The 26,511-nt window shown below is 35.6% G+C and overlaps 1 protein-coding gene across 1 annotated transcript in view; it reads right to left on the reverse strand.

Annotated features, from left to right (window-relative positions):
- MICU3 (mitochondrial calcium uptake family, member 3) overlaps nucleotides 1–26,115 on the reverse strand; it is a gene marked incomplete at its 5' end in the record, with an annotated part of 38,815 nt that extends 12,700 nt beyond the window's left edge. Inside the window, 9 exons of the mRNA XM_010083655.1 lie at nucleotides 2,641–2,812; nucleotides 4,556–4,656; nucleotides 9,726–9,821; nucleotides 13,090–13,128; nucleotides 14,465–14,536; nucleotides 18,485–18,567; nucleotides 22,032–22,079; nucleotides 25,137–25,215; nucleotides 26,084–26,115. Of these exons, the coding sequence (XP_010081957.1) occupies nucleotides 2,641–2,812; nucleotides 4,556–4,656; nucleotides 9,726–9,821; nucleotides 13,090–13,128; nucleotides 14,465–14,536; nucleotides 18,485–18,567; nucleotides 22,032–22,079; nucleotides 25,137–25,215; nucleotides 26,084–26,115 (722 nt within the window). The remainder of the gene's footprint in view (nucleotides 1–2,640; nucleotides 2,813–4,555; nucleotides 4,657–9,725; nucleotides 9,822–13,089; nucleotides 13,129–14,464; nucleotides 14,537–18,484; nucleotides 18,568–22,031; nucleotides 22,080–25,136; nucleotides 25,216–26,083) is intronic.
- Nucleotides 26,116–26,511: the final 396 nt, after the last annotated feature.

The raw sequence follows: 26,511 nt of genomic DNA on the forward strand, positions 1-26,511 counted from the left end.
CATCATGAACTGCTTTTCTCAGTAAGCATACTTGTTCTCTGTTTCATTCTTTGCAATTGGGAGGAAACACCACCTCCTTATGCTCCTTTGAATTTTTATCTGAAAAGCTTAATTTACTAATATTAACCAATACTGTCTTCTTGTTTTGCTGCAGATGACATCTAATAGTTTATGTCTAAGTTCTGTTTCTTGCACTCTGTTTAGACTGAAAACTCTGGGACTGGAATAATGTTGCCACATATTTGTGAAATACTTAGATAAGTGAAACTTCAGTTGCCAACTAGGACCCTCACGTACTACAGAAAATGTCCATCAAAGTCTTGGGCTGACATTTTTAGGTTCACAATGATTTTTACAAGTCCTTAATTTGCACCAATTTTTCTGTAAAGACTCTGAATGTGGGAGATACTGTAAGAGCTCAGGCTCCTGCAAAAATCCTGGCTCCTTTCATGTAACTAGAGAGGAGATCATCAGTCTAGATGGAAAGCGGCCCTTGCACAGGTAAGGCTGAGAACCACTGGTCTACAAACAAGCCTTTCTACAGCTTCTCTGTTTCCAGTAGTGATGAAAACTGCTGCCATGAGTTGACACTGGAGAGGAAGCAGGGAGATAAAGGAGCCACACCTGCAGTTCATGTCTAAACTGTACATGGTCCACAACATTTTAGCAATTAGAAAAATATCTGGTTTAATTTAAGAGTTCTACAATTTCTGCTTTAAATCATCTGCAATCATACACGTTTATTTCCTCTCAAGGAAAAACAGCAAAGGACACCAAAGAGGCAGAAGGGCAGGCAAAATGACATTCAAAGGGCGTTGGGCATATAGCATTCTACTCTCTCTCTCTTTTCCTAGGACCATATTTTGTTCAACTGGTAACTGTAATAACATTTTATATTTGCCCTATGTTTTGCATTTTGACATAGGAAGTTATCTACATTTATGTATCCCAGAAGTTTCCTACTGAAAACTATTTTTTTTTCTATCTAAAAGGAAACTAACTTTTTTATTTATGTGGACAAATTATATTCTACTACAGCAAAGAAGACCATGCACCAATGCTATTAAAAATGCATAGACTTTCTTTAGGAGCTGATATTTGTAGTAATTCAAGATGCCAGCTTAAATGAATCACTGGTGACACCTAGTTAGTAAAAGAAGGAAAACATCCTGTAAGCAGACAGTGTACCAGCTGAACATTTTAACATGATTACAGTATGCCAAATGATCATCATGTTGCTTTACAGGCTTCTACATACAGAGCCACGAAAGATTAAAATTGCCAACTGTGAGAGTAGCTGCCCATTACCTTACAGGCTAGATTAATTTTTCTTCTAAATTGAATCCTATGGTTTGTATTAGTATTACAGTGTATCACTGTAATAAAATAGTACATTTTATAATTTTCAAATTATGTTATTACAAGTGTAAAAAAATGCAAACATATGAACAACACCTCCATGGCAATAAGAGGCAAAGTCCCACTCTCAAAAACCTGTGGCCAGCACCAGAGATGTCACAGGGATTTAGTTTTGCCACTGTACCTGACAGCACATTTACCAAGCAAGTCATACAGATCTAGGGAAAATGGCAATGTCTTGTTTTACTTAATGGAGCTATAGCATATGATCTAGAGATATATGGCACTGGTCAAGTGCCAGGATACTCCCAGAATGCAGCATAAGCAAACCTGTAACTGAGTGACACAGCTGACTACATGGAAGTTTTCCTTAGCTGATGGTCCCAGAAGAGATCAAGAAGAGGAGACTACTGTGAAAGACTCGCTATCAGAACAGCGGCACTGGAAGACTTAGAGATGAATTTCAAAGAGTACTTCCTTGTGTTTAAAATAAAGTGTCTATATTTACATTTACTTAATCAACTTCACCTTTGCCATTCCAAGAAGTATTTCTCTATACCTACGACTGTCATTATTTTTCAGTTACCCAAGCAATACTTATATCATTGTTGTTATACAAGCCTCAATGTGACTTTTTTCTTTCAGATTTCCATATATATGGAAATCTTGATTTCATCCTAAACAAACAAAAAATATCTGGGAACCATGCAAAAAGAGCTTTATACCATTTCTGTTGCACTGTCTTGGCTCTGCATACTGAAAGCAGCGCAGACCTTTCAGAGCAGTTAGAACTGAGTGCCTCAGTGGCTTAGACTGGGAACTCATAAAGGGTCAGTGAGCAGGAACTCTAATCCCAATAATTATATACAAGTGATCCATCATGCTATAAAACAACTAGATAAAGGGTGTCTGTGTTATTTCTGAAGAGGTGCTATTCCAGCAGCAGTGCAAAAGAGAAGAAAAAAAAAAAAGCTTTTTCATGCCTCATTGCTGTTTTTGTCGTCTGAACTGAATTTTCATGTAACATAAAGCTTTGTTAACTAAACTTCAAAAATATTACTACCTAAATCTATAGAACATATTTCTATGCTATTTACTCTTCTACTTTTTATTCAGCAAGTAATATGAAAAACATGAGACACACATCTTATGGTCAGAATAAAATCCTGGTGCTAATTAATTCAGTGACAGAATCTCATTCAGTCCAACAAAGCTATGTTTTCACCTTGATGACACTGGGACTTGATGCTGTGGCCCACTGCTTCCTAGCTAAACAATTACCTTTTCTTCAGGAATCATGCAGCGCATGTTTTCCAGGTAACTTGCTGTATTTTCCACATTTGTATACCGCAAAAGAATATGGGCAAAGTCTTCCTCACTGATGGTGTTCATCCCGTTCGAGTAGGAAAGGAATTCTATCTCCAGAACCTCAGTTTGTAGGTTATCCATAAATCTAAAGCAGAAACACAAATACAAAGAAAGAGTAATACCTTATATTTCTACTACTCACGTCCTTAAAAGACTTCTAGAATATAAAGCCAAATAGCATTATACAAATTAGTTCCCTTTTCATAGCATGGATGGTAAATTTGGTAAATCCCTTACCTATGTTGACATTTTCTAATCAATACAGCAATGTTAACTCAAAATGTTTTAGTAAGGATTAAAATGACTTAGTATTTACATCTCTATTTTACTTCCCGTTTGTGTTTGCTTAATTTGCTTCTTCAGTGGGTGACTGATCTGTATTTTCACATGCGAGACTGAAAATTCCATCATGGTGCTAAATGAATTCCCAAAATTTATTCCCCATACAGTTACTTAAAGGTTGTAAATAAACCTTACCTTTCTCTTTTTAACAAGCTAAGTATGATGAGCTCCTGCAGGCTTTCTTCACTATTCTTATGATATTTCTATAATGTATTCCCAACTTAACAACATGTTTAGTATATTCTGGACACCAAAACTGGATAAAGTATAAAACCAGCTATATATGAAAAGGAAATACAACTTCCCTGATTCTGCTTGATGTCCTTATACGACCAAGGATGAAAATTAGCCCTCTGGTCACAGTACTGCACTGGGAGCTCATGTTGATCTGATTGTCAACCACAACCTGTAACGCTTCCCTGTTACAGGTTCCCAAGAGTTCCCCATCCTGAAGACACTGCTTGCAACACTGCCTTCTAATACATAAATTGACTTCTAAGAACTATGAGGAGCTCAAATCAAAAGGATGTCTAGGCAAAAGTATAAGTGCAAGGTAAACATACACCAATCCATAAATGATTTTTTTGAGCTGGTAAAATAAAGTAGAATAAAACTTGATGGATCCCTCTTTCATGAATATGTCTACTAGGTTTTGACCTCTTTAGGCTTCACAACACCTTACAGCAATAGATGGAGATTTTAACAAGATGACTCTTGAAAAAGTATTTTCTGGTTCTTGTTTTGAATTCACATCAGGCTTTCACTTGATGACAGTCTTTATATTATGTAAAATACTGAATACTTTTCAAGACATAAATAAGTTTAAGGCAAAATATTTTGCAAATATCTGATTGATTAGAGTGCATAGTTAAGAGACAACTTACATAAATACAATATGTACTGGGAGTATTTATGGAGGAAACAACACTGCATTTCTTTCAATCACACTGAGACATACAGTTTTATGGCTCTGTTTTTATGGCATTCTCCTATATTTTTAAATTCAATATTAAATGATGTAATAATTAAGCCAAGAACTCCCCCTCTGTTTTCACTTTTTCCCAGAGGAAGCTTGTTCTAAGGTGCCTACACAATATCTTCAGAAAAATCTTTACATTTAAATATGTCCCTAAGAGCAGAAATGCACTCAAACTTTTTTTAAAGCACTGACAAACGCAGGGGGTGGGAATAAAAACCAAGAAAAAAATTCCTACGTACCAATAAAGACAGAGTTGAGGTATAACCTCTCCACCCCAAACCAATCATGCACACAAATGCTAACAAAATTTGCAAATGCAGTAGCATTAGTACATGACCTTTTATTATTGGTTCCCTTATTGCTTTATTTTGCTCTTTGTATATGTAACACGCACAAAGGGAACATAAACTTTATATACATGTCTGCATAAACTATATGTGTAGTAATATACATTAATTAGAATAAACAAGTATTTTTTTACAAGGAATCAATAAAGTTGAGACTCACCTATAAAAATCTTCAAAGTTCAGTTCAGCTTTTCCTTTCTTGCCAAAAAAGTGTACGAGGAGTGTAGTATCTGACAGTGAACTTGAAATTTCATCAGCACGCTTAAATATTAGAATAAAAATAAATAAAGACCATGATTGGATCAGTTGCAGAAGTATAATCTAAGAATGCCTATCATCACAATAGACCTTTCTATTAAAAGTGTGTGTGTTTTATGTTCACAGCCTTAAAAAAGACTTTAGTATTAAAATCCATTAAATTAGTCATGCAATTTTCACACAAAATAGCATTAGGCTGTTAATTGCATGTAGTAGAAAACACTTAAAACAATAATATAAGATAATGGAAACTATAAGGAAGTGGGGGAAAGCAAGAAAAGTAAAACCAGAAACTCCTGAGGAAAAAAAAGTTCTAGTCAGTTGAGGTAAATTATAAAAATAACTCCCTTTGTACACAATCTCCTTTCCCTCCTACTATGCAACTACAAAGAAATTAAAGGAAGTGACTTCGCTTTATATCTCAAAATTATTAAATACAGGATTGTATTTGAAAACCACTCACATCAGTCAGGTGTACTTTACACAATTCTTTTCTATAAGTAGCAGATGGCTACAGTTTAAATTTCATTGCCCAAATACATTCAAAACAACAGAACTGTAAGAAATTTTGAAATAATAAACTAATATTTTGACTCATTCTGTTAAGAATGTTCCTAATCTACTGAGTATGTGGCCTCTGCATCAGACAGGAATCACTGAACATGTACTAATACTTTTTCCTTAATAAATAACTATCAACTTTGGAGGCAGAGAATTACAATAGTAAAACCAACTAACTTTGGCCATTTGTAATAGCAAGACTTGTAAACAGGAAGACATGCATATGAACAGAAGTAACTATCATCAGTGTATAAACAGAAGGAACTATCATCTGTGTATAGTGATTGTGCAACATTCTGCTTTTGTACTACATATTTGTGACCCTTAACTGTTGCCTATGTGCATTGATTGTACCTTTTTAAAAAGCAACTCTTGATATACTGAAGAGCTAGAAAAATAATTCAGTAATATAGGCCTCTTAAATAAGCCCTACTATTCCACCATGGCACTGTCCTCCTGGCATTAACATGTATTTGCCAACGTTTGAAATTCAAAAAGGAATATATTTAGTCTCCTTGCTGCACCTGCCTAGGGTGAACCACCTGTCTAAGCTCTCATTTTTCTTACAAAGACAAAATCTTACAACAAGCAAAGAGCAGGAGCCAGTAGCCACTGCTCTTCCAAGGCAAGCTACCACCCATCACCAACACATTTTTGTGGAAGCGTGCCTGCTAACTCTACTGTTAAAGTACAAAACAGAATAAATGGTACAGCAACCTAGTAAGTATTTGGAGGATGTAACAGTAGTAATTTATCACCATAATGACAGATTATAAACCTATGGGATTTACTATAAGTACAGAAAACTGTTTATACAGATCTACCAAGATCTGCATATACAAACCTGCAAGCTCCACTCAGGAGTCCTTTAAGTCTGACTTCATTTCATAACTGAAGAGGTTATATATTTATAACAGATGGAGAAACTCTAAATGAAATTAGGTAGAAATTTTGAATGGTATGCAGTAGTTCAACACCATATATCAGGGAAAACCGTTTAACATCTACATTCTCTGAAATATACTACATTAATTTCAAATGTACATACTGATTTGTAAAAAATGTAAAATGCAATATCCATGAAGAGTACTTATGTATCAACAACATGGAAAAACATGAGGCAGTAACAACACAAATACCTTCCTTTCAACATCCAAGAACTAAAGAAATGAGAGAGACTTTTCTGTACTTCAGTATAATCAGTTTAGGATTCTCAAAATTGTATTTCATGTACCCTAGCTTCCTCTTTATTCTCATAGTCTTCTCCAGGGAGAAATAAGATGACATAGTGTATATATAGGTAGAGAGATATTTCATGTCCTTCAATTAAGACAGCTCTGCTCTTCAAGTGAGCAAACTAATTCAGAAAAGTAAACACTATTTGTCTTTTAATATTGTTATCCTCCACTACAGGACACAATATACTGAAATCCAGATACCCTGATTTCTTATGTCTTTTAAGCAATTAAATCCCTAAGTACATTCAAACATTTTCCCTCAAGTACACTGAAAAGATATCATATGTTAAATTGCAGCCTTTCATCTTACAAAAGCATTTCAAAACCTTAGACTTCGGTTGCATTCACCCATATCTAAAGAACCATTTAAAAAAAATACAATCACTAAGTCTTTTCACAATTCCCATTTGGTCAGCCTCACTAGATAAAAAACCCCAAACAAAAACCTCACCCCAGAAACTCAACCCAGTATGCTCCTCTGCAGAATTGCAGGCACCTGAAAAGTATTCTGTCATTTTTCTGCATTGATAACATTAAATAAATTCTCTCTCTTAAGGAATAAGGCTAAAATCAAACGCCTTAATAATTTAAAACTATTCTTTATTGTTCATAATAAAATGAATTTTGTATTTTAGGTCAGTGAAAATGAAATTACAACACCATATGAGACTTTATTTTGATCTAATATATTTTGCAGTCATTTAAATTAGAATAACACCCTGCCTCAGTTCTCCTTACCTTTACACTAACTGTAACACAAATACAGGTAAAGAGACAAACAGGAAAGACAAGTGCTTCAGTCACATTATTGGCTTGCTGCATAATGGCAACATCTTTTTTTCTCTTAATTTCCTAAACTGAAAAGCAGTAAATCTATTTTTTTTTTATTCTGCAAAATGAATTTCAAGCTTTTGATTAAAGAGGGTTGACTAAAAGTAAGTTGCACTCATGAGCAATGGTCCACTTGTAGCAATACATTCCAAGAATGATGTATGTATATCATACTTTGAATTAATAAGAGCTTTCTTATTGCAAGTCCTTGATTTTTCAATAGTGGAAATAATCTACTGATTTCCAGTTTCATTTAGTAACTTAAGAATAAACCCACAAACTGAATTCGGTGATAGCTGGCAGATTGCAACAGGATGTTGTAGTTGCTGAAAAATAGCAGAAACAGTACTGTAAACTGTCCTAGAAAGAAACTGGATGTGATGAATAACTTCTCCCTCAAAGAGATCTTGTAAATTGATTCCCACAACAAACCTTATCTACTCTCCTTTTCAACTTACACAAAGCCTTCTCAAAAGGCTATGAAACAACACAGACTCCAGTGTCACCTAGCTTTATGCCACTTTCTTAGTACAGATGGCTATAATATTATTCAGACGTGACAGTACCTGGGAGAGATAAGAATATGGATGCAAGCCAGCCAGCTCAAGCTTAATCCAAGCAAGATAAAGACGATTGTGGTGAGAAGTGGGAAATTGTCAGTGGAGCAAATGGAGGACATGATTTATCTTCATAAAATGATTTACAAGTGACAGAGAGACGTTTTATACACCTTACCAACAATTTATATCAATGTTTAGTACAGTTGCTGTTAAGCTTCAATTACATTGTCGTTAGAGATGTTAGTCTGAGGCATCAGATGTAAAAAACCTTCCTCTCATCAAATTAACAGTGTGTAGAGATTACCAAACTTAAGTCCATCTATACTTGGGACTGAATTCATGCCAGATAACTGTAGATTAAGACAACAGTTAATTCAGAAAACTCAGTCCCTCAAGCTCCTTGAATAGCCAATGAAAAGAGCAGCCCTCTCTGCCTTCTATGTCTCCGTTATTTGACTAGCCAAGAACACCGACATTCTGGATTTTAAAATTTGATGGAATAAATAAGGACTAATAGTTCAGAAACTCATCAATCTGAAAGCAAGGAAAGAAAGGCTTGGTATACTGCTTTATTGCAAAATTACTACGGATGTATTATTATAATGAATATTGTAATAAATATTGATATAAAACTCAGTTCTGTAACACTACATTTTGTTTTGTTCAAAGGCAAATGAACTCAAGCTGAAAGAGGTACAGAGAAGGCCTATTTAATACCTGTGAAATGTAGGTTCTACCTTAAGAGGAAAGTCAAAGACCTTGTTTTGTGTAGGCTATGATAATTACAACTGAGGGCTATGACTGCGTTTATAAACACAACCATGAGTAAGAAGACTAACACTAAAGAAGAAAAAGCCCTGTGAAAATTAAGGGACAACAGACTGGTATAAAGGGACTATGTGTAAATTTAGCCTGGAAATTAGATAAAGTCCACCCAAGTCCTCAGGTTAGTCAATAGCTTCTGCAGAGGAATAGCAGGGACAAAACACTAATTACTTTGATTATGGAGCATACGTTGCTTATGAAGCAAAGAAAAAGACTGTTTTACCCTGGAGGTCCGTTTCAGTTCCATGTTCTTTTCTCATTATGATCCTGCTTATGAAGCATTGGACTTGAGACCAGAGAGTCAGTGGGGAGCTGCTGTTTGTCCTTTAATGCCACAACCAGCACAGAAATCACCCTCACTGTACGGGACACAGAAAAGCCTAAATGATCTAGTCTTCTGACCCTCTTAAACAATCAACACAAATGTCTTACTCAATTATCTGAAAGTGGATCATGAAATCAAAATCTTATCAGAACTTAAAGAACTATGGAAATTAATTTGATGGCTCAGTAATATTGGTAGTCCTTCACAATGACCGTGTAATATTAAAAAAGACTGACTAATTTTTTGGTTACCTTAAAACACGCCTGGTTTTATCCAACAATTAAAACAATCTTTGCATGGTACTGTTTCTGTGAAGAAGCTCTAATAACATATATAAAAAGCACATTCAAGATTAAAAGCCTGAAGTGCTGTAACTCTCATGAAAGTTGTCATATTACTTGACCAAGCTTAAGTGACAAAGGTTTCTTGAGTTACTTCTCTAACTGTGAAATATTGTTGCTATTAGTGTTAGAAAATGCTTCTTACAGTAAGGACTGAAGAGGACTTGATCTTCCAACTCGTTCAAAAGGTAACTTTGCTTTTACTTGTAAACAACAACTTTGAATTATCACACTGCACAGAACCAAATCCATTTTATCTGAGAACTTTCAGATAAAAAAAAAAGTAATTAAAAAGAAGAAAAGAAACAAAGTGCATAAAACAGGAAAACAGAACAGAAACAAATAAAATAGCAGGTTTTTTTATGGACCAGAGACAGAGGTTGTCTTATACCTCCGCAAGGTCTGAAAAGAGTGCTTGGCTTGTGCTACGTCTCAAGGTATCCCAGTAGCTTCTGGGGACAAGGTCCTCTCCTTCTGTTTTAAGAACCTGTAGAAGTTTCAAGAAGCACAATTGTTTGAAAACCAAAGAACAATAAAACCACTTAGAGTCTTTAAAATCTTTTTCCAGCTGATCTTCAAAAGCGTGGCTTGATTCTTTTATTTCTACACAAAGAAATTTCTACCCAGTTACATTACGCTTTGTAAATCAAAGGAACACTGGTCTATTACAGCTATTTGCTTATTACTCATAACTTGGCTGTGCCAAAAGTATCACCAGGCTCCACTTTCCCAAACAAAATACAGTACGCATAAGTGAAAATATTTATTAAAAGTACTTGTGAAAATGTCCAACTAAACTCAGCATTTTGCTAATTTTTGCTAACAATTCTGTTTTGTCAAAAAATATTAATTTATATACTTACAAAATTTTTTTCTCATTGGTCAAAATATAAATATCACCATACAACTAGTTTTAAAAAATAAATTTCACCCAATAATCAGGATGGCATCCTTGCATCAATAAAGAAATGAAAAGAACAAGCCTAGTAAGTCCAACTTCAACTGTAACATAATTATCAAGAAAACACTATGCACAGTTGATGATCAAACTTACCTTGCTTAAACAGAAAATAAGCATTTAATCTCTCTAAGGAAAACACGCTTACCTTTTTGCTCTGAAACATTTAATCTTTGGAAGCCTGAAAAATCCTCCCTTATTAAAACAGGCCTTCATTTACCTTGCAATTAGTCTTGGAAGATCTATACAATGCGTTTCTTTTTTTCCCCCCCAAAGAATCTAGGGGAGGTGATCCTAAAGACAGCAGAAGGCTATTTGAACTTGGTAAGGGTTATTGGTACTAAATTAATTTTCCCCTTTCTCTCCATAAATTAATGTAAACCAGGTCTCTGACTTTCACAGCTCCCCACTCATGTCCATCCAGGCAGGAAAGACAAAGAATGAGTTTAATCTTCTAACTACAAATTAAACCTTTTTTTTTTTTTTTTACTCAGCACATACTGTTCTCTTAGAAGATTTACATTGATGTGACTGCTGTGCAACGTGTGAAACCACACTGTTATCATAAAGAATACTGTACAGAGTTGAAGGTTTACTATCTCTATGTATTCTACATGATGTCAACACATTATGTGTACTGCTTCTACAAGTTCTATTACATATTTCCTCCACTAACCAATTCAAATCAACTCTTTCCGCAAATTGTCATCGAGAAAACATAACAAACTACCATAAATTATACCTACGCTTACTGTATATTATATTGTTTCCTTTTTGAAAAACTCTGGTTTTATCTTTCTCTTATTATGGAGTAACAGTTCCTATGTTGTGTCCACAGTATTCTCATATATAACTCCATTCAGTCCTAAATTGCTACACTCAGACAAATTTGTTTACTTCAGTGTGTACAGGATTAGGTCCTTAGCAGTTTCTTTTTTACACTTATTTATACCTTTGATGTTTACTGGGTCATGTGAAGGAACACCTCATTCCTTTACGCATGCAATTCTATAATTACCTACTTGAAGTATTCACTGCATTTGTTCTCTTACTGGAGATTTATTTCAGCCAATGGAATTAGTAATTCGGGGCATGCACATTTTATTTTCCTTACATGCATTCATCATAATTATCATGTTCCGGTTGGCATTTGGCTAGTGAAAGCACTCATGCAATACATGCTGACGTAGCCTTAACACACAACTGCAGTATGCACCAGAACATGACTTGAAAGAATTAACCTATGCAAATGAAAAGACAAAAATATTTAACCCATTTAAAATGTCACTGTATGCACTCTATGGCTTATAGACCTTGACACTTCTCAAAAAATTAGAACTGTTTTGAAGGATAAAGTGAGGAGAAGGGCCCAGCACAGCACTTTGGACTATCCCAGACATTTTAGGGCTGCATCTTCTTGGTCTTGAGTATCTTCAACTTCCCAGGACATCAAGTGAAACTGAAAAGGCTGCTAAACACTTCTTGTTTCAGTAGGAGAAATAGAAACCCAAAATATCAATTTTCTGGGGTCGGGGATTTGGCAGATACTGTGAATTCCTATACATCTGAATATCCTCTGCATGGAGAGCTCCATTCAGCTAGTAGGAGGCCAGAAAAAGAATGCTGCACACCTGGACATCATCTTGATAAAGAGTTGGATGTGGGTGCAGTCTAGAAGGAGAATTTTTATTAAGCTGAAAATTATTATATGAGAAGGAAAGCCTAACTAGTTTGGTTTCGGTTTAAAATAGGAGGCAGCACAGGAATATGGCAACTACTGTATAGCATCTTTTACAGCAGTAAAGCCTGATCTAAAATCCATTTAATCATAAGGCCTCACATTTCCTACTGCATTATTCTCACAACATTGCAGCATCTGTATCATGTCACTGCATCTTTTCATTCAACAGACTTCCTTCCTGTATATCGCCCAAATTGTATGTGCTAACTTCACAGGAAATAAATTTGTGCATTCCTGTGAATGATTATACAAAGAAACCAACTTTAAAACTGTAATTTCACTAGTCATCTAATTCTAGGAGGTTCCTCCCCCCACTTTGAATATCACAATAATCACACTAAAACAAGTTTAATTCTTCTAATTTTAACATCAATCTTTTTTTACAACAGTTTTACTTCTGCTGTGATCCAAAAATTAATGAGGTCATGATGAAGACATTAAAAATCCGTAAGAATCTCTCTTGCTGATTCTCTCTCCCACTCTTCCAAAATGATTGAAAATAAAGTTTACTGTCACCTACATAACACAGGGACTATTTTCTGCAAAATCCTATTTTAATTCAGCACTGGAAGTTCTTATTTATATGTTCTGTAAGTGAAGCACAAAAATATAAAAGCTCTCTTCTGGTTTCTTTTTTTTGGGGGGGACGGGGGGGAGGGACAAAGAGTTGAAGGATTCATTTGACTAATTATTACTTCACATTATACACAAGGAGACAAGACAGACCTGGATCAAATGATTCATGAAGGATGACTTAATTTACATACGTTAATTAAAACCAAGTCTATAATTTCTTAACATATATTTTGTCCTTTCCCTTAAAAATATTCCTTCATTTTATATAAATAGAATAACACTTCTTCCTGGTAGGCTTGCCTGTTTCACAATGTGTACAACAAGCATGCATAACCTTTCACACAAGTAAAGATCCACCACATTTTTACTGATTAACTGAAGTAATTTACTTGATGAAAAAGATAAATACAGCAAATTTTCTTACAGCATATTATTTCACTGGTGAAGACTGCATAAATTGAAAATAATTAGAGTACATACACTGTTAGTAGAAGTATGATATCCATAAAGTTGAAGACGCTGACATACAGCAAAAACGGGCCAAACCAAGTATCGCATGTCAGAATGAAGCCAAAAGAAGGAGAAAAAAAAGACAACAGCATAAGTTAAGACAAGCAAATCTTTATTTTATATATTATTAGATTTTTTGTTTGTTTTTAAAATGACAGTGAAGAAAAAATGGTTTATCTTCAATCTCATTCTTCAAATTTTCAAAAGAGAAGTAAAGAGTTTCAGAGATTACTCTCAGGAGACATGTTCCATTTTGTAATCTTTACTTTTTCCAAATGCTCTTCCTTTAGGTGTAAATTTCCTTTGTTCAGAATAAACAGTGTATGAGAAATTCAGCAATTGACCTACAGTTTTGAAAAGCTGAGAAGGATAGGTCTCTCTGGGTGGGAAGAAAAGATCCTTTTTTTATGCTCACAGAAGGTTTAAAAAGTATTAATTCTTGAAATTCAAACTTCCCATGGTTTCAGGGACAAACATCTGAGATCAAGCACCTATGGTCCTAAAAGGATAATGGGCACTATGAGAAGTTTGCACATATGTCAAAACGTTTCTTGTAATAAGGATCTTTTTCCATAAATATGCAAATCGCAAATGAACACGATTTTTTCTGCTTTGGGCTTGATAAAGACTTGTCCCTGATTTTTACTTGTTCAACAGTAAAATAAGTTCCTGCTGCTGCTGCCATCCTCCAGACAGACTACCACAGACTTGTCTATTTCTGACTTACCTTTCTTATGCACATAAGAAATGCACATTTGACATTATATGAGTATTCAATATTCCACAAAAATCTATTCAGATAATATAAACAACTAAAACCCTTTTGCATTAGCTATAAGCAGTATCTAATAAAAAAATAAGTTTGAATATAAAATCTAAGTTCACTTTTAACATTTCATCAGCTATTTTAAAACTACTATGTTAATAACAAGCATCAGGATCAGTATGTCTACATGAACAGCCTCAGTTACGAGAGCAAGAGTATACTTTGGTCTTGCCACTGAGATTTCTCACTCTTTTAGACAGCAGCACTGGGTCATTACTATTCACTTTGTCCTAGATTTATAGATTCCAAATGGAATCAATGCTACTGTCATAATATGTAATACAATATTTAAATGCTAGTTTTTCTTTTCTATAGACTACTTAAACTTTTGTTTTCAATAACTGCAGTTTAGGCTAAATACTGCTTTTTTCCATATATAAAGTTATGCATATTCTTTTAATGATATGAATTTATTGTTTTAAAAAAATGAAAATGTTTAGTAAAATATATACACACACCATTTTGTCCTACATCAAAGAAAACAAACCAACTACCAGCTGCAATTCCAACTTTACTTACCAGCATTGCACGTTTTTCTTCATCTCCTTTTCTTTCCCTCTTCTCATTTTTTTTCCTGAAAATCTCTTGTAGCTAAAAAACAAACCACTTTGTTCTTATTTAGTTTTCGGGCTATTTCACATGCATAACAATGATTCATCGTGAGGAACACTGCAAACAGTATTAAAATGTAGTTCTTTACTAAAATATCAGTGTTTCCATGATAGTTTATTGTTCATATTCATGCCTTCATGTTCTTTCTGTGACCTTAATCATCACACGGAATGGAAAAAGGAAATATGTTTTCCACACAGTAAGGCTAATAATTCTATTTGTGAGCACAATACTAAGAACATCCTATTTAGCTTTACATTTTAGCCAATCCAGCCTACACAAAAATGGGAAGCTCCAGCCTTTCTCACCACCTCCAGGCACATCCTTTATTGTTGGGTACTAATTAGTATCTGTGTTGCTATGCAGACTTTGTTCATACTGTTAGTTTCCAACCAGATCAGTTTTTACTCCTGCTGGCACAACGGAGGGGTGGGAAACACTTGGTGGGGCTGAAACAGTCCCCTTCAGCAGCAACAAACTCAATAAGATTACTCAAAGAGTAATTTATCAGGTACCCTTTTTTATCAAGTCTGTTCAAAGAATACCTTCAGATCTTGTAAAATACCCCTTTCTCAACTTTCTCTACATTTAAGAGCTTTAAACGTGACTTCTGAGAAAACCTCAAATACAAGATTTAAAACATACAGATTCTTGAGCATATTTATTTTTGGAAATCATGAAGTCTTCAGAGTAAGAACAGGTCTGTACTTATCCTTCTTCGTAAGTATCTGGTTTAGATATTTTTATTTATAGTAATACTTATTAATATTCCCAAAACATTAGAAAAAAGTGTCACAATGCCTACTCTTCTCATCAAGAGAGATTAACTTTGATGCCACCTATATCTCTACCAGTGAACTTCACCTTTTCAAAAATTGCACTTGAAAATATTGTACTGCCACTTTGTAGCATTTGCTAGTCTCAAAGTAGGCTGGAAAAAGAATAAACACGGCGGCTGAAAAATTTGTCTTATCTCGAATATAGTATTTTCAGAACCAAATATCATGGCATGCAGACACAATTGTGGCAGTCGTTTCAAAGACCCCATTTTACCTACCAGAAGTCTGATAAAAATCTGATATTGTAATGACACACACACAGAGCTCCCCAGAGATTGGAATGTGAAAGAAAAAGCATGTGTGATAAATTTTGCAAGCAAATTCTCCAAATTCGATTTCAGAATACCATATTTTGGAGAAGGCAGATGACTACGGCAAAGGCATCAGCAAACTCTACTGTAAGGGTATAACAACATCGAAAAATATGAATAAAGTGCTTAGAAATTAAATAGCAAACACATTTATAAATGAGTTTTATGAATTTCTAAAATTGACTACTGTGTTCTGGAATTGCCTATAAGGCAAATATAGACCATAATGTTGTGTGTGTCACTGTATATAGTTTTGAGTACAGGATCAATTTACAGGCCTTTGTATATTTTTTCCAATTTTTTGAAAACCTACAAGCACACAAACTACTGTAACCTATGCTGAAGAGGAAAGAGTCATGATAGGACATTTAGCTGGATGGCCAAGAGTATCACACAGTTTGCAACCCAAAACTGTGGAAAGAAGAAAGGTAGATGAAGAGAGAGAAGTAGAAAGAAAATACCTTGTGAAAAGTAAAGTGACAAGCCATCAAGTAGGAGAGAAGAGTGGCAGTAACTGAAAAATCAAAAAAGACTGGTAAAAAGCAATGCATCCCTGGATGTATTTCCCCCACCACAGAGGTAAGGGGAGTAGGATTCTGTTGCATTCATTATTGAAGCACTTGCTAAACTTCTGGAAATGGATCTTTTGTTCAGAAGGAGTGCTATAGGACACCAGCGAGCAGAAAAGTGAATGAAAAAAGGATCTAGGAGTACTTTCATAGGAACATTGTTTGAAATAGGATAATGAGAGTGACTGCTGAAAGCAGAAAAACCAAGATCTCCTGTAACAAGGGAACACAATCCTTCTGTTCCCTGACCTCACCCCTATGACATGAGAAAAGAGGAAAGAACAAACACCATGGAATTAGTTTACAAAAACACTAAAGTTGTTATCAGAAAAATTAAGTATTTTTCAACTCTTCACTACATGTACTCTTCAAGAACCAAATACGACGTCATCCCTACACCAATCTCTTCAAAGTCTCTTTATTTGCAAAACTGAATAGTAATAGCTACACTTCAAATTTTACGGTAGCTGACTGTAATCAATGCAGAAGTATTTTGCACATGCTGGATATAGTTCAAATGGCAACACTTAGAGTCTCCTGCTTCCAGGCACACACGAGATGATGCACACCCAAGCAGAGTGAGTAGAGGTGCCAAATGTGTGTTCTGGGGCCAAGTCTATCACAGCTGCACCATCACTGAATCAACTTTTATTTTCATATTTACTTTTATTTACACAGTCATTATCTATCTACCTATCTACCTATTTTAGTCTTTCTCATTTCAGACCTAACATTCTGACTTATGGGTTTTGTTCTAATTTTTTAAGGGTCACTGACATGGTAATCAAGCAGAATTAAGAGTCAGGTTTAATCTATACGAATTTGTTAAATACAACAATAGGTGGAGATCAGTGTATCTAATGTTGAAAATTTTCCTTTCTTTTTTCTATCAAGTCCGGTAAAAGAATAAGAAGGAGAAATTTTTATCAGGGACCATGACAGAGAGCAAATAAAAAGCAGGATGTGAAGAGGACTATAAAAGCACAGTCAGAAAGAAAGATGCAATATCCATAGTTAAATGTTGTCCTTGCTTCCTGCCTTATACACTTATTTGATTACACTTTCAGCATCTGTTTCTGAAAGATGAAGCCTCCTGATTCAATTTCCTCCCACTTAGCTGTTGTAATGGAAGCTTTTTTTTAAAAAAAAAAAAAAAAAGTTGTCAGTCAATTCCACCACATTCTGTTTCATGGAATCACGAAAGACTTATTTTCTTTTTTTTTTTTGATTCTTCTTCTATTTTTTCTTTGGCCAATTAATCAAATGTTTGCTGGCTTCTTCCCCCGACCAGAGGAGATGGTTATTAGGAATTAGCAAATATAAGGATGTGTACATTTAATATTAGAACACAAAAATGATCAGCATGTCACAATTTGTAAGTGGTGACAGCTTCCAAAACAAATGAGATGTGTTCTGCTTAAGCTATGCCACCAGGAAACTAGTCCCCCAGATCTCAGATCTCACTCAATAGTTGTGCATCACTTCCTTGTAAAGACAAATTAAGGGAAGTTCAGTGAAGAAGAATTTACAGAATTGCTTTTTTCAAGCAATAAACTGAGTAAAGTTCTAGTCTGAAAAATATTGTAATTCAGATTTGTAATGTAACAAAACCTTTGATGCAACAAAGCTACTGCCAAGTTCTAGATGTCCTGATAACTGTTCCAAGGCTCATTAAGATTATTCAGCTCGAAGTAAATTTTGCCATCAGGAATATTCTCCTTAAAAAAAAAAAATCCCTTTTTATTTCGTTACAAGTCTTGTTCAAAACAGATGTTAGTGTTACATTATGTCAGTCAATATTTTCAGGTCAGCTGGGATTATAAGCAGAATGAATTACAAAATGAAGTGGTCTCCCAGAAGAAGATTTTTTGCAAGTCCCACCATCATTATGGCAATTAAAGAATTCTGCTGACCACTGATACAGCAATATTACTGTAATAGCCTAATTATCTGCGAATTTAGTAGCAAGTAAAGAGATCTAGAATAAAAACTGGACTTAAGCTTCAAAAATCATTATATACAACACACCCATGCACTGTAATAAGGAAATACTCTTTACTATTTACATTAAATAAGGCAAATAAACAACTACATTCAGTGAAGAACTCACCTTCTCATGATTATTGACATCATGAGTCTCGATCCAGACAAAAAAAAAATCAATTTCAATATTATACAAAAATATTCAAAGACTGAAAATATACATACCACTAAGAATTCCTTTTTGTCCACCATCTCATTGCCATCAGTATCAAACATGTTGAAAGCGATTCTAAAACCTGCATGCGGCTCTGCCAAGAAAACACCATTCAATTATTTATTTGCTTGTAAAGAAAGCAAATACAAAACTCTGAGAAATTATTTGGTGTCTGTTTATAAAAGCCATATCCTCAACTAATTTAAAGTACTACATTTGTGTGTACAGTAAATGCAAATCATAACATCTGTAAAACAGTATTATCCATCTTCCACTTTCTTCTCCAAGTGATTGAGGAGCCAACGAGGAGAGGTGCTATGCTAGACTTTGTTCTCACCAACAAGGAGAGGCTGGTGGGGAATGTGAAGCTCAAGCACAGCATTGGCTGCAGTGACCATGAAGTGGTGGAGTTCAAGATCCTTTCAGGGAAGCGAGGAGGGTGCACAGCAAACTCACTGCCCTGGACCTTTGGTCAGCCTTTGACCTCTCCAGGGATCTGCTTGGTAGAGTCCCATGGGATAAAGCCCTGGAGGGAAGAAGGGCCCAGGAAAGCTGGTTAATGTTCAAGGATCACCTCCTCCAAGCTCAGGAGTGATGCAAAAAGGCCAGGAGGCCTGCATGGATGAACAAGGAACTCCTGAGCAAACTCAAACACAAAAAGGAAGCCTACACGGGGTGGAAGCAAGGACAGGTAGTTTGGGGGGAATACAGAGAAGCTGTCGAAGCAGTCAGGGATCAGGATAGGAAAGCTAAAGCCCTGACAGAATTAAATCTGGACAGGGATGTCAAGGACAATAAGAAAAGCTTCTATAGGTACGTTGGGAATAAAAGGAAGACTAGGGAAAATGTAGGCCCTCTCTGGAAGGAAATGGGAGACCTGGTTACCTGGGATATAGAGAAGGCTGAGGTACTCAGCAACTTCTTTGCCTCAGTCTTCACCAGCAAGTGCTCAAGTCACACTGCCCAAGTCACAGAAGGCAAAGGCAGGGAGAATGAAGAACCACGCACTATAGGAGAAGATCAGGTTCGAGACCATATAAGGATCCTGAAGGTGCACAAGTCCATGGGACCTGATGGGGTCCTGAGGGAACTTGTTGATGAAGTTGCCGAGGCACTGTCCATCATATTTAAGAAGTCATGGCAGACTGGTGAAGTTCCCATGGACTGGAGAACGGGAAACACAACCTCCACGTTTAAAAAGTGGAAAAAAGGAAGACCCAGGGAACTACAGACTGGTCAGTCTTACCTCTGTGCCCACCAAGATCATGGAGCAGATCCTCCTGGAAACTATGCTAAGGCACATGGAAAATAAGGAGGTGATTGGTGACAGCCAACATGGCTTCACTAAGGGCCCACGCCAACCTCATGAAGTTCAACAAGGCCAAGTCCAAGGTCCTGCACAGGGGCCAGGGCAATCCCAAGCACAAATACAGGCTGGGTGGAGAATGGATTGAGAGCAGCCCTGAGGAGAAGGATTTGGGGGTGTTGGTTGATGGAAAGCCCAACATGAGCCAGCAATTTGTCCTTGCAGCCTAGAAAGCCAACTGTATCCTGGGCTGCATCAAAAGAAGCGTGGCTGGCAGGTTGAGGGAAGTGATTCTCCCCCTCTACTCCACTCTTGTCAGACCCCACCTGGAATACTGCGTCCAGCTCTGGAGTCCTCAGCACAGGAAAGACATTGACCTGTTGGAGCACGTCCAGCGGAGGGCCACAAAAATAGTCAGAGGGCTGAAGCATCTCCCATATGAGGACAGGCTAAGAAAGTTGGGCTTGTTCAGCCTAGAGAAGAGAAGGTGCCGGGGAGACCTTCCAGTACTTAGAGGGGGCCTACAGGAGAGATGGGGAGGCACTCTTTATCAGGGAGTGTAGCAATATGACAAGGTGTAACGGTTTTCGTCCAGCGGAGGGCCACAAAAATAGTCAGAGGGCTGAAGCATCTCCCATATGAGGACAGGCTAAGAAAGTTGGGCTTGTTCAGCCTAGAGAAGAGAAGGTGCCGGGGAGACCTTCCAGTACTTAGAGGGGGCCTACAGGAGAGATGGGGAGGCACTCTTTATCAGGGAGTGTAGCAATATGACAAGGTGTAACGGTTTTAAGATGAAAGAGGATAGATTTAGATTAGACATTAGGAAGAAATTCTTTACTGTGAGGGTGGTGAGACACTGGAACAGGTTGCCCAGAGAAGTTGTGGATGCCCCATCCCTGGAGGTGTTCAAGGCCCGGTTGGATGGCTAGTGGAAGGTGTCCCTGCCCATGGCAGGGGGGTTGAAACTAGATGATCTTTAAGGTCTCTTTCAACACAAACCATTCTTTGATTCTGTGATCTTATGAAAACAGAAGGCACGCTCACCAACTCACAGATTAGGGGAAAAGGACAGCAGAAATAGGACATAAAATATCCAAGAAGAATATCTCACTGTAATGTCTGGTTGGGTTGTTAAGAGTGTTATTTCATATCTAGAGTGCATTTTATCTTACAAAACACAAATTTGTAGCAAAACAATTTTCTATGAAAACACAGTGTTATAAAGAAACTTTTAAAAGTTTTGCAAAAAAGGTACAGGATGCAACTCTGGTCAAAACAAATGGTGTGTTGAAAGAGACACAGAATTGTCTTGTTTATGTGCCTAGAGTCACTGAAATTTGAAATCAGGTTAGAATTTTAAATTATTTCCAAAATACGGGGACTTTGAAAGTAACTGTAGGTGAAGCCTTTAGGCAACATTTTGGTGATACTCATGATTTGCAATAGGGATGAATTACGGCCAAAAGTTAGTCCAGATAACAAAGGAATGATGGAGGAATATCCATTGATCCAGCAGCTAGGGATTGTAAGGGTTCGGGGTCAAGTTCCTGCTCTGATTCACAATAAGAAGTCAAATCATATCTGGAAATCCCTAATGAATCCAATAGAAATGTTTTCATTACATACAAAGGAAAGAGAAATAAAACACTTTGCTCCTTCCCAAAAAAACACCTCTTAAAATATCAAAACAAAGTCTGTATCAGGCTTAGTTTACTCCAGCTGTAAGTTCTTCAACTTTGTTTTTATGTGTGGTAGAAGAATAAGTATTCAATTTTTTTAGTGTTTTCTAACATAAATAAACATTTACTTTGACAGATTTTATGTTTTATCATTGGCTCACTGATGTTACCCATTATGCACTAATAGATGAAACCAGTAATAATGTTTATCTTTCTCTACTCCCTATATTCAATGTCCTTTATGAACTTCAGTATATTTGGCTAGAAATTTTGTAAGAATTTCAAAGAAGAAAATAACTTTAAGCTCTTAATTAAGGTTTAGCTGAAGTGTATGGCTCAACTTCCTTAATAGCCACTAAAAGGTGTTGCAGTAAGCACTTAAATAAAACATAACACAAGATACCAGTAGGACAGGAGAGGTTCAAATGGACATAGAGATGCACGATACATTTTCTTCCACATTGGGATATGCAGGAGAGGGAAAAATAAAAGAGTATTGTAAAGTAAAGCAATACATTCAGAGCTTAGAAATTTGTAAGGAAGTTTGGTTTTTTTTTTTTCAAAAATACTTACTTGTTAAAATACATAAGAGGAATAAATATTCTGTGTAAGATATCACACCTGAAGACAAAAAAAAAGTTACGCCATATTAGTTTCACTTTGTCTTCAGATCCTAAACTTGAAAATATTACATCTATGTACTATAATTTTTGTACATGTGCATATGCATACTCATAGCTGTGTGCATGTGACTGTATTCAACCTGGTCAATGAATTATTTGTCTAAAATACTGATCTATGGGGTGGGTTTTTTGTTTGGATTTGTTTTTGAGTATTTTATGGGGGGAATGCATTAAATATGGCAAATTAACAACTACAGTCAGTGGAGGACGGCTTATTAAACAGAAGCTGGCTAGATCCTTAGAAGCTAACATAAATTATTTATTTGATTTTCTTTCTCAAAACCCCACCAATAATTCATGACAATATTCTGTAACAGTATGAGAACATTACTCGGAGAACACGAATAGTGCTCCCTCCTGATACGTAATGTTTGAATACAGTTCTTGACTTTAATACGTGCTTTATAAGTGCATGTCCTAAATTAATTGAAAACTTGGCCTCATGTTACTTATGAAAGCATTTATTTAGGCTTTTGAGTTGTCTTTATTGCACATTTTCATAACCATCACCTGAAATTTATATTAAAACTCTTACTAAACAAATGTGTGAAATTTTTAAAGTATTTTTAAAGCCTGATAGAGACATTTGCACTATCTCTTCTTTTACATTCAGAAGATCTGTAAGGAATATATTCTAAACTTTTCATCTTTCTTTAGATGTCAAAAGACAATCACACTGTGGAATGGCACTTCCTTTTCTCTTCAAAAGTGATTAAGGCAAAATTTAAATTAGAGCTGAAGTCAATATCCAAACAGTATGTCTGGTACCACAAGCTGTACTACTTCTGCTTTTCTAGCTCTGGGGTAAAGACATAACCTTGCAGAATGCCCATAGTACCAATGAAGAGAAGCATCTTACAGTTCAGTAAGAGCTGAAAACTATGACTTGCAGCTCCCCCAAAGGCCCTTAGCTCTAATGATCTTCAAGGCTGAACTACTGAAAGTGGTTCCTGATTTCTAACCAATTGATTTTCTCTCTCCTGCAAAAGTGTTAAGTTAGTCCACAATGTTAGACTATTTCAAGAGGTTTTCTTTTTTTTTAAAAAGTCTTGAGATGCCTAAGAGTAAAGATGTCTATCAGCTGAGATTTTTAGATGTTACTGGCCGTCTTCTTGATTTCAGTCCAAGTCAGGTGCAAAAATTTTTCTACCAACAGCTACATCTTTAGATGGTTAAATGTCTTTAAAAATCTGACTTAACTGAATATGTGACAACCTATGTAAATAGTACTCTGATCTTTTTTCCACTGAAATCCACTATAAAATTAAAACTCAAACACTGTATCATCCATTTGAATTTTACAATTATTGAATACATTTAACTTCAACACTTCCAACACCAACCAAGTAAGAAACTTTGGCATTTTCTAATATTTACAGCACAAAAAAGTTACAAATTAATTCTGCCCTGAAATAATACTCAAGAGGATTTTCTATCCTGTTGAATAGCTGAGATATGAATATCTCAACTGTATTTCTTGTGGATACCACTGTCCAAACGCCTCCCCAAACTTTAATCATAAAATACTCCTCCCTAAGACCAAACTGTCCTCAAAGAGTAGCACATTCAAGAGGATCACATCTCCTATCCTCAAAAATAAAAGTTAAAAAAAAAAAAATCAACCACGGAGATCTCCACAGACATTAGAGAGACTGGAACATAAAGAAAATACAAAAGAAAAACAATTAACTAAATTGTCTGTGGAACCAAATCACATACTAGAAAGAATTACTGAACCACTCAACCTTTACCAGTTGAAATGCTAGTAGAGCATAGAAAAAAAAGGTATTTTCCCATCTTTTGATTCAAGAGCAAATTTAAGACTCTAGAAATAAGATTTTACTACTGCTAGTGGATCTAGTTAGGAAGTCTACTATGTATTTTTAATACCATCTACCCTTCTCAATTTACACATAGCTACACACAGAAGATTAGGAAAGATTAAATATAGGCATTTAAGTAATGCATGCTCTATGCTTTATCTTCTTGATTTTATACAGCAGCTTGCAGAAATTAGTTTTCAAAGGCCTACTTGAATCTGTTTGGACAAGCAGCTATCAAGAAATCAGATACTTCAAAAGTTCTCATTAGATATTAATAAAATACTAATAGCCAGTCAATATATGTAAATATGTATTTTTGTTTGTTTGATGCCACCTTCTTTGTTGTAAAACAGAGGAAGTGCAATTGTCAAGTAGGCTATCAGAGGTAGGAATACAGCAATATGAAAGGCCTTGAAAGCTTTCTCTTCTTTTGTTTGTACGGGTATATTGTAGCTGTAGAGAAATAGTTCTGGTTGATTGCTCTGAGTGTTATGGGAGAGAGGCTCTGAAGTTACAACTGAACAGAAAGAAAAGCTTACACCAAGATCAGAAAGAACAGACGGAGGTCACCCAAGGTAAAACATAAAAAGAAGACCTAAGAACGACTGGTATAAATCTATGTAGTTCACCTGATTTAAATAAATCTATGCCAAAATAAATGGACACAGACCTTTGCTACGTGGTCCATATTAAAATGTGCATGTTTTAAAGAAAATGAGAAAAATAATATTGGAGTATTCATGTCATGCACTAAATAAACACTAAATCAGCATGAAAAGGAGACCTGTATTCTGTTCCCATTCCTGTCACTGGTTTATGGAATTACCTTACCAGTCATAAGATCATCCATTGTACTCCTGTACAATTTCAACAGTAGAAAACTGGAGTAAGATATTGTTAACCAAGACTGCCATTACGACAAACTGAACTTGAAACATTCAAACATTAGTTTAACATACTCTGAGATATCAATTCACTTAAAGAGGCTAGCTGTAAGGTGACATGATTAAAACACTGTAGAGACTAACAAGAACTTTTTCATTCTGTAAAATGGAAAACAAACACTTTTTATCTTTTTGCAGATGTGACTCAGATCAAAGTACAACATTCCTTTAGTGACAATAAATTACAAGTGATAATTTGGTTCAGGAAAGTAAATTCTTATCCCTTACCCTTTTCATTAAGATTACGGAAAAGTTTAGATGATCCTTTCCAAACTGGTGGAGTCTCCATAAGGATCTGATTTAGTTCCTAAAAAATAGGAATTGGAAAAGATAAAAGTATGTATTTAAATATTCAATGAAGTAGTTATCAGACTACAAGTAAATGCTAGGAAATTAAGATAAAAGACAAGGAACTGCATGCAAATCTACCAGTTAATTTAACTTCAGTCTACCATAATGACTTTGGAAGTACTCAAGCACATATATAAATTTGGCACACATATGATTAATCCAAGAATTGCTCATCTGAGCAAATCTGCATGAATACTAAGTGTTTGCAGAGCTGGAGAGAGACATGTAACATATTTGTTGCTGAAATCACTCGCCACCACCTATATTCACTGAAGCCAAGGATTAGTCTCCCTGGATTTCAGTAAGGTGTACATACAAGCTCCAAGCAACTGTTCTTTTAAAACACTCAACCTGAACTAAAACAAACTTCACCATGAATATAAATGTACTTTACTTAAAATACAGGGATACAGATACAGTCTTCCTGCAGTTACACAAACGTTAAAAAAAAAAAAAAAAAAAAAAAGCACTTCAAGGCACTTCAACATCACAAAAGGTAGAGTGGAATGAGTATTTCGGGTAGCTTTGGATACACCTGTTACACTTAGGCACTACAGAAACTCAGATACAGGCTAAGGAAGGAAATGACAAACTTGAGAAAGTCAGTAAATCCAACATAATGCACAGCTGCTCAAGCATCTTTGAGATTCTGAGTCTGAGTCTCATTCAACTGTGTCTGAAGTGGCAAAAAAGAAGAAATTAAAGATGTTTTTTTAATATGGATAAATTCCCTTCTTTCTTCTGTGACCCCAAGTTTACAACATGTAAGAAAGTAAATGTAGTGAAATCTATGGTTATAAGACAGTACAGGACTTGTTGCCCACCTGCTTTGAAAGGGATCGCCACTTTTTAGCACCTGCAACAAAAGACAAAGTTACGAATGCGCACAATTTAGTTATACCAATGTGGTGTCAAGAAAAATAAAGTGCATCTACACTCTGTATTTTCTAGCCAAAGAAATAATTTTCTCTACTTCATACATGATGTTAATCTTCAACCTAGTTCCAAAAATGCTCTTTATGTTATTAAAAAGAAATTAGCTTAATACATACCCAAACTCCTAACTTTAAAGAATCAATTCAGATTTATAGTTTTCAATCCAACTCCCCTTCAGTGAGATAAAGGACTTTCTACCTCCAAAATACACCACTAAAACATTAAACAGGAAATAGAGGGCATTCACGTTAAGCCATGGTATCAATATTCTGAAACAATTCTTCAGTAGCAGCAGTATTACAATGCAGACTGTAGG

This window comes from Pterocles gutturalis, unplaced genomic scaffold (assembly GCF_000699245.1).
Source record: "Pterocles gutturalis isolate BGI_N339 unplaced genomic scaffold, ASM69924v1 scaffold3170, whole genome shotgun sequence".
NCBI lineage: Eukaryota > Metazoa > Chordata > Aves > Pterocliformes > Pteroclidae > Pterocles > Pterocles gutturalis.